This window comes from Coregonus clupeaformis, unplaced genomic scaffold, assembly GCF_020615455.1.
Source record: "Coregonus clupeaformis isolate EN_2021a unplaced genomic scaffold, ASM2061545v1 scaf0795, whole genome shotgun sequence".
NCBI lineage: Eukaryota > Metazoa > Chordata > Actinopteri > Salmoniformes > Salmonidae > Coregonus > Coregonus clupeaformis.
Window position 1 is genome coordinate 223272 of NW_025534250.1, and position 9229 is coordinate 232500.

General features: G+C 47.4%; 1 protein-coding gene across 1 annotated transcript in view; it reads left to right on the plus strand.

Annotated features, from left to right (window-relative positions):
• LOC121558029 (iron-sulfur clusters transporter ABCB7, mitochondrial) overlaps nt 1-9229 on the plus strand; it is a gene marked incomplete at its 3' end in the record, with an annotated part of 40806 nt that overhangs the window by 26277 nt on the left and 5300 nt on the right. Inside the window, 2 exon segments of the mRNA XM_045216776.1 lie at nt 2769-2901; nt 8677-8945. Of these exon segments, the coding sequence (XP_045072711.1) occupies nt 2769-2901; nt 8677-8945 (402 nt within the window).

The following is a 9229-nucleotide window of genomic DNA, read 5'->3' on the forward strand; positions in this document are numbered from 1 at the left end:
AATTAGAGAGAGCATACTTAAATTCACACAGGACACTGGATAAGACAGGAGAAGTACTCCAGGTATAACCAACTAACCCCAGCCCCCGACACAAAACTACTGCAGCATAAATACTGGAGGCTGAGACAGGAGCGGTCCGGAGACACTGTGGCCCCATCCGAAGAAACCCCCGGACAGGGCCAAACAGGAAGGATATAACCCCACCCACTCTGCCAAAGCACAGCCCCCGCACCACCAGAGGGATATCCTCAACCACCAACTTACAATCCTGAGACAAGGCCGAGTATAGCCCACAGAGGTCTCCACCACAGCACAAACCAAGGGGGGGCGCCAACCCAGACAGGAAGATCACGTCAGTAACTCAACCCACTCAAGTGACGCACCCCTCCTAGGGACGGCATTTAGTCATTTAGCAGACACTCTTATCCAGAGCGACTTACAGTTTACTCTATAGAGCTGAGCGATTAACCAAAATGTCCGTTATTTTTCGTTTTTTAAACAACTAATTGACCAACATAGGTTCAATTATTTGAATGTGCAGTTAGTTTCTCTATAGATAAATCAGATCAAGCCCGAACTGTGCAATGTTGTAGTTTCCAACAGGCCAATATTCTACATAGTTTAGCGCAGAGAGAACGGACAGAAGAATGAGTGATGGAGAGTTGCTTCGCGAGGCATCTCTACCTGAAAATACAGTGGGGAAAAAATGTATTTAGTCAGCCACCAATTGTGCAAGTTCTCCCACTTAAAAAGATGAGAGAGGCCTGTAATATTCATCATAGGTACACGTCAACTATGACAGACAAATTGAGAAAAAAAATCCTGAAAATCACATTGTAGGATTTTTAATGAATTTATTTGCAAATTATGGTGGAAAATAAGTATTTGGTCAATAACAAAAATTTCTACCTGAAAATACATGATCTAAGTGATTGATAGTTGGTATTCAGCAGTCCTAAAAGTAGGCCTTATTTACTTTGAAGAACTACTAAAATAGTGATTCTGTCAGACAGCAGCTCTATAGAGATGAGATGACTTGGAATTAAATAAAGTATTCAAATAAAACATATTTTATTAAAGTAATGTAAATAAATGATGGTTAATAAGTGATAAGCAGTAATGGGCGGTCACTGTGTTGTTACGGCAATCAACCCACAATGCATAGTGCATTTTAATGTTGAAAATAATTATTGAAACCGAAAACCGTGACTATTTTTTTTATAATCACACCGAAACAGACCTCAAAAAGCACTAATCGCTCAACACTAGTACCGCTAGACTAAGACCAACCTCCAGCACGACTGCCATTTCAAATGACATGTCAGGAAATGACAGCAGATAGTTCATTGCCCCTAAAATTGTCCAGAATATTGACATGTTTTACGTTTTCATGTTTGTTTTCAAATGACGGCCCCTTTTGTACTTGAAATCTGTCTCGGTACATTGGGTCTTGGATTGGATCTCAAGGGGTTGGGTCTTGGATTGGATCTCAAGGGGTTGGGTCTTGGATTGGATCTCAAGGGGTTGGGTCTTGGATTGGATCTCAAGGGGTTGGGTCTTGGATTGGATCTCAAGGGGTTGGGTCTTGGATTGGATCTCAAGGGGTTGGGTCTTGGTCTGGGGAGTTCCGGTCTTGACTCCCATCTGTGGTTCCAACTGACACACTCGCCTATGGGGTGTTGTCTGGGTTTTTCATGCACAATTCACGGCGGCCCACTCCGGTCTCCATTTCCTCTTTTACAGGCTGAGGCTGTGCTGATCTTGTTTCCCTCTGATATCTCTATTCCCTTTAAGCGTTTTGTTTTGTTCTGGGCTCGGTGAGGGATGGAGAGGAGCCAGTAATGAAGTATGCGCTGCGAAGTGTCCCTTGCATTTGACGTTGGCGTCCAACCACCTCGTTTTACAGCAAGTATCCATGTATCCATGGAAATCTATACGTTTTAATTTCTGTCAATAGGTTTGTTCCCGATCGTCGGGAGCACCCTACAACCGAACAACATTGTCTAAAGCTTTTTTACTCTCTGCATGACCCGAAATTTCCTAATATTACTAGCCTAATTCTGGGAGTTAGCTAGATAGATTATTAGACTTTGTTTAGCTGTTGGTTTACATTCGCACCGGAAGCTGTATACCCCCCCCTACCTTGTCACAACACAACTGATTGGCTCAAACGCATTAAGAAGGAAAGAAATTCCACAAATTAACTTTTATAAGGCACACCTCTTAATTGAAATGCATTCCAGGTGACTACCTCATGAAGCTGGTTGAGAGAATGCCAATATTGTGCAAAGCTGTCATCAAGGCAAAGGGGTGGCTACTGTTTATCACTTTTTTGGTTACTACATGATTCCATATGTGTTATTTCATGGTTTTGATGTCTTCACTATTATTCTACAATGTAAAAAAAAAAAAAAAAAAGGTAAAATAATGAACAACCCTGGAATGAGTAGTTGTGTCCAAACTTTTGAATGGTACTGTATTTCATAACATTTTTTTTGGGTCAATAGGTACCCAATTTAACAACAGGAGGTGGCGTGTTCGACACAGTCACTCATGTAGATATGGAGATCTATAAAGCATTCCTGATTTCTGTAACGGTGTAATATTTACTTTTCCTTGTTTTTCTATCCAGACTTTTTTAGGGATCTCCGGTCCCCACGAGGAATAACACACAGCCAGCCTAAATGCTTCTACCATCAGAGGAGTGGAAATGAATGTTTTCACAACTCTGTCTCTCTCTCTCTCATCTCTGCCCCCCCGTTCTCCAGATGACCAACGTTATGGTACCCTTCATGTTTAAGTATGCTGTGGACGAGCTGAATGGACTGTCAGGACACATGTTGAACCTGAGCGATGCCCCCAGCACTGTTGCTACCATGGCAACTGCTGTTCTGATTGGCTGTAAGTCACACACACGCTTTTCTACACAAACTAGAAAGACACAAAACATTTTTTATTTTAATATTTTGAACAGAATATTGTTGTCACAGTCCAGGAGTTAATATAGAATCTATCTGGGGTAGGGAACCATTAAACAACAAGTGTATCAAACTTAGTGTTGGCTCTGTGTCCCGACTTCTCTGCTCTGTTCTCCTCTCCTCTCTGTTCTCCTCTCTGCTCTGTTCTCCTCTCTGCTCTGTTCTCCTCTCTGCTCTGTTCTCCTCTATGCTCTGTTCTCCTCTATGCTCTGTTCTCCTCTCTGTTCTCCTCTATGCTCTGTTCTTCTCTCTGTTCTCTTCTCCTCTCTGTTCTCCTCTCTGTTCTCCTCTCTGCTCTGTTCTCCTCTCTGCTCTGTTCTCCTCTCTGCTCTGTTCTCCTCTCTGCTCTGTTCTCCTCTCTGCTCTGTTCTCTGCTCTGTTCTCCTCCTCTCTGTTCTCCTCCTCTCTGTTCTCCTCTCTGCTCTGTTCTCCTCTCTGCTCTGTTCTCCTCTCTGCTCTGTTCTCCTCTCTGCTCTGTTCTCCTCTCTGCTCTGTTCTCTGCTCTGTTCTCTTCCTCTCTGTTCTCCTCTCTGCTCTGTTCTCCTCTCTGCTCTGTTCTCCTCTCTGTTCTCCTCTCTGTTCTCTTCTCCTCTCTGTTCTCCTCTCTGTTCTCCTCTCTGCTCTGTTCTCCTCTCTGCTCTGTTCTCCTCTCTGCTCTGTTCTCCTCTCTGCTCTGTTCTCCTCTCTGCTCTGTTCTCCTCTCTGTTCTCTTCTCCTCTCTGTTCTCTTCTCCTCTCTGTTCTCCTCTCTGCTCTGTTCTCCTCTCTGCTCTGTTCTCCTCTCTGCTCTGTTCTCTGCTCTGTTCTCCTCCTCTCTGTTCTCCTCCTCTCTGTTCTCCTCTCTGCTCTGTTCTCCTCTCTGCTCTGTTCTCCTCTATGCTCTGTTCTCCTCTCTGCTCTGTTCTCCTCTCTGTTCTCCTCTCTGCTCTGTTCTCTGCTCTTTTCTCCTCTCTGCTCTGTTCTCCTCTCTGCTCTGTTCTCCTCTCTGCTCTGTTCTCCTCTCTGTTCTGTTCTCCTCTCTGCTCTGTTCTCCTCTCTGCTCTGTTCTCCTCTCTGTTCTCCTCTCTGCTCTGTTCTCCTCCTCTCTGTTCTCCTCTCTGTTCTGTTCTCCTCTCTGCTCTGTTCTCCTCTCTGCTCTGTTCTCCTCTCTGTTCTCCTCTCTGCTCTGTTCTCCTCTCTGTTCTCCTCTCTGCTCTGTTCTCCTCCTCTCTGTTCTCCTCTCTGCTCTGTTCTCCTCTCCGCTCTGTTCTCCTCTCTGCTCTGTTCTCCTCTCTGCTCTGTTCTCCTCTCTGCTCTGTTCTCCTCTCCGCTCTGTTCTCCTCTCTGCTCTGTTCTCCTCTCTGCTCTGTTCTCCTCTCTGCTCTGTTCTCCTCTCTGCTCTGTTCTCCTCTCTTCTCTGTTCTCCTCTCTGTTCTCCTCTCTGCTCTGTTCTCCTCTCTGCTCTGTTCTCCTCTCTTCTCTGTTCTCCTCTCTGCTCTGTTCTCCTCTCTGTTCTGTTCTCCTCTCTGTTCTCCTCTCCGCTCTGTTCTCCTCTCCGCTCTGTTCTCCTCTCCGCTCTGTTCTCCTCTATGCTCTGTTCTGTTCTCTGCTCTGTTCTCCTCTCTGCTCTGTTCTCCTCTCCTCTCCTCTCTGTTCTCCTCTCTGCTCTGTTCTCCTCTCTGTTCTCTCCTCTCTGTTCTCTCCTCTCTGTTCTCCTCTCTGCTCTGTTCTCCTCTCCTCTCTGTTCTCCTCTCTGCTCTGTTCTCCTCTATGCTCTGTTCTCCTCTCTGCTCTGTTCTCCTCTATACTCTGTTCTCCTCTATACTCTGTTCTCCTCTCTGTTCTCTCCTCTCTGTTCTCTCCTCTCTGTTCTCCTCTCTGCTCTGTTCTCCTCTCTGCTCTGTTCTCCTCTATACTCTGTTCTCCTCTCTGCTCTGTTCTCTGCTCTGTTCTCTGCTCTGTTCTCTGCTCTGTTCTCTGCTCTGTTCTCCTCTATACTCTGTTCTCCTCTCTCCTCTCTGCTCTGTTCTCCTCTCTGCTCTGTTCTCCTCTCTGCTCTGTTCTGTTCTCTGCTCTGTTCTCCTCTCTGTTCTCCTCTCTGCTCTGCTCTGTTCTCCTCTCTGCTCTGTTCTCCTCTCCTCTCTGTTCTCTTCTCCTCTCTGTTCTCCTCCTCTCTGTTCTCCTCTCTGCTCTGTTCTCCTCTCTGCTCTGTTCTCCTCTCTGCTCTGTTCTCCTCTCTGCTCTGTTCTCCTCTCTGCTCTGTTCTCCTCTCTGCTCTGTTCTCCTCTCTGCTCTGTTCTCCTCTCTGCTCTGTTCTCTCCTCTCTGCTCTGTTCTCCTCTCTGCTCTGTTCTCCTCTCTGCTCTGTTCTCCTCTCTGCTCTGTTCTCCTCTCTGCTCTGTTCTCCTCTCTGCTCTGTTCTCCTCTCTGCTCTGTTCTCCTCTCTGCTCCTCTCTGTTCTCCTCTCTGCTCTGTTCTCCTCTCCTCTCTGCTGTGTTCTACATGATAGTAGTGGGATTACTAACACGTTATTTGAAGTCGCTATGTGGATTTGACGTCATTAGCTAATGTGGTGACAACGATGTAGGCTGTGATTTACATTTATAATATGTAGGTTTGGCTTGGAAAGGTAGGGAGGGACGGAGAAAAGAGGTGGTAGGGAGGAGGGAGGGAAAGAGGTGGTAGGGAGGAGGGAGGGAAAGAGGTGGTAGGGAGGAGGGAGGGAAAGAGGTGGTAGGGAGGAGGGAGGGAAAGAGGTGGTAGGAGGGGGGAGGGAGGAGGGAGGGAAAGAGGTGGGAGGGAGGGAGGGAGGGAAAGAGATGGTGGGAGGGAGGGAGGGAGGGAGGAAAAGAGGTAGGAGGGAGGTAAAGAGGTGGTAGGGGGGGAAAGAGGTGGTAGGAAGGAGGGGGAGAGGTGGTAGGGAAGAGGGAGGGAGGAAAAGAGGTGGGAGGGAGGGGGAGGGAGGGAGGGAGGGAAAGAGGTGGTAGGAGGGAGGGCAGGGAGGGAGGGGAAGAGGTGGTAGGAAGGGGGGAGGGAGGGAGGGAGGGAGGGAAAGAGGTGGGATCGAGGGAGGAAGAGGTGGTGGGGGGATGGGGAGGGAGGGAGAGAGAGATAGGAAGGAGGGGAGGGAGGGAGGGAGATAGGGAGGGAGGGAAGAGAGGAGGTGGGGAGGGGGAGGGAGGGAGGAAAAGAGGAGATAGGGAGGGAGGGAGGGAAGAGAGGAGGTGGGGAGGGGGAGGGTGGGAAGAGAGGAGGTGGGGAGGGGGAGGGAGGGAGGAAAAGAGGTGGGAGGAAGGGGGAGGGAGGGAGGAAAGGAGGTGGTGGGGAGGGGGGAAATGAGGAGGAAAAGGGGAGGGGGATAAAGAGGTGGGGGGATGGAGGGAGGGAGGAAAAGGGGTGGTAGGGAGGAAATGAGGGAGCGGAGATAGGGTGGGAGGGAGGGATATGGGATGGGAGCAGAGAGAGAGAAAAGTTATAGAACCCATTGCCCTTTATGGTTGTGAGGTCTGGGGTCCGCTCACCAACCAAGAATTCACAAAATGGGAAAAACACAAAATTGACTCTGCATGCAGAATTCTGCTAAAATATACTCTGTGTACAACATAAAACACCAAATAATGCATGCAGAGCAGAATTAGGCCGATACCCGCTAATGATCAAAATCCAGAAAAGAGCCGTTAAATTCTACAACCACCTAAAAGGAAGCGATCCCCAAACCGTCCATAACAAAGCCATCACCTACAGAGAGATGTCTTAACAAAATGCTCCACTATGCAAGTAACCATTTCAATAGAATGTTCATGATGTCACTGCGACAATAATAAATATGCAGCCGGAGTCCAACGAGAGCGGATAGAAATTCAGTGCTTTAACTAATTATGACAAATGTTAAGAAAATGTTAAGCAATGTAGTATAGTAATGACTTTTCAAATAAATTAGGTTACACGTTATGTTGGCTGACAATTTGTTAGCTACGCTATCCTTACGAACCGCATAGCATTACAGCAGTATGTACCGGTATGTTAGCTAGCTACCTAACGTTAGTTGGCTACTAATACATGGAACTCGCCAGTATATTAACTATATGCTAACTAACTAACTACCCAACGTTTATTGACTTGATTATTCACTTCATTCTTAGCTAAGTGGTATAGTCATTAAGCGTTCTCATTTTACATTTTAACATTTTAGTCATTTAGCAGACGCTCTTATCCAGAGCGACTTACAGGAGCAATTAGGGTTAAGTGCCTTGCTCAAGGGCACATCGACAGATTTTTCACCTAGTCGGCTCAGGGATTAGAACCAGCGAACTTTCGGTTACTGGCACAACGCTCTTAACCACTAAGCTACCTGCCGCCCGTTCTCAATGGACATTGTTAATTCTGGCTATCTACTCCGATTTCAGAGCACTCCCGTCTGAGTTGAATATGACCGGTGTCAGTAAACGTCAGCAAAAAAAGTGTAATTAAATTGTTAGTCAGGGGACTCCATGACTAAACATATCTCCTGTCCTCCAGAATAACTGACGAATTTTCGAACGCTCAACACCTGTTGAATATGGCCGGTGTCAGTAAACATTGGGGAAAAAAGCATCATTAAATTGTTGCCAGCAGCACAGTTGCAGTCACCAACGCTCTGGATAACATGAAAACAGCCTAACCAGCTCTGCTAGGGCGAGTAAAATGGTCAGAGTGAGCTGTTCTCTCATTAGTGTCTGGAAGTAGCTAGCAAGCTAGCCAACGTTAGCCAGTTAGCTTGGGTGCTTGACTGCCGTTGTTAGGTCAGAACGCTCGGATCAACCCTACTCCTCGGCCAGAGCGTCCAGTGTGCGCTCCGGAGAGCGAAAAAGCTCTGAATTTACGAACTGACAATCTGACAACGCTCTGAATTTATAGGCGGGGCTATAGTTTAAGAGGGTGTGAACGATGCTGAATGGGTGTAGACAAAGAAGAGCTCTCCAATAGGTTTACCAAAACATTCAAAGGCCATTTTCTCAAAAGTGAGGTTACAAGTTTATCAACTTTCAAAGCAGAATTACTTTCCCATTGCAGTGTATGATATACCATTTTCTAGCTCTGAGTCTCTACTTTTATCCAATGTAAAAAACACAATTTCAGATTTTGCTACATAAGACTGAATCGAGCCGGTCTGGTCTGAAACGCAGTGGTCTAAGGCACTGCATCGCAGTGCTAGCTGTGCCACTAGAGATCCTGGTTCGAATCCAGGCTCTGCTGTAGCCGGCTGCAGCCGGGAGACCCATGGGGCGGCGCACAATTGGCCCAGCGTCGTCCAGGGTAGGGGAGGGAATGGCAGGCAGGGAGGTAGCTCAGTTGGTAGAGCATGGCGTTTGCAACGCCAGGGTTGTGGGTTCGTTTCCCACGGGGGGCCAGTATGAAATAATAATGTATGCACTAACTGTAAGTGGCTCTGGATAAGAGCGTCTGCTAAATAACGTAAATGTAAATGTAAACAGTCTCGTCTCTGATAAATTCAGGCTATATTTGTCAGCCATGTCCATTTGAACCAGACCTGGGTCTTAATAGTATTTGTTTATTTTTTCAAATACTTGAGGTTCACTTGATTTGACTTGCCTAGTACAATCAGCTCAATGGATGTCAATGTTAGTCTGTCTGTGATTTACTATAAAGGCTGGTCTCCGCTGAGCTCCGCCCCGACGCAGCCAAAGCCCTGATGAAATCCTCTCTTTCTTCTTCTCCCAGACGGTGTGTCCCGTGCCGGTTCGGCCCTCTTCAACGAGCTGCGTAACGCCGTGTTCGGGAAGGTGGCCCAGAATTCCATCCGCCGCATCGCCAAGAACGTGTTCCTGCATCTCCACAGCCTGGACCTGGGCTTCCACCTGTCCCGCCAGACGGGGGCGCTGTCTAAGGCTATTGACAGGGGCACCAGGGGCATCTCCTTCGTCCTCTCTGCTATTGTCTTCAACCTGGGACCCACCGTGTTGGAGATGGGGCTGGTCTCTGCTATCCTGGTGGGTAGAGTCACCCTGCCGCCACATGTCCGTACTCTATACCACTATGTATGGTGAACATTAGTCTGTCAGTTTGACAGTAGAGTAGGAGAATATATCACTGTACTGTACTAACCCTAACCCTGTACTGATGACTGGGAATACAAAATCTTAACAACTTGGACGTGCTCACATTTCGTGGCTCAACCCCAGGGCGTGGCTCAACCCCAGGGGAGGGTCCGGGTGGGCATTCTGCCTCGGGGGCGTGGCTCAAATTACACCAATTACACCGTAGTTGATCCTTA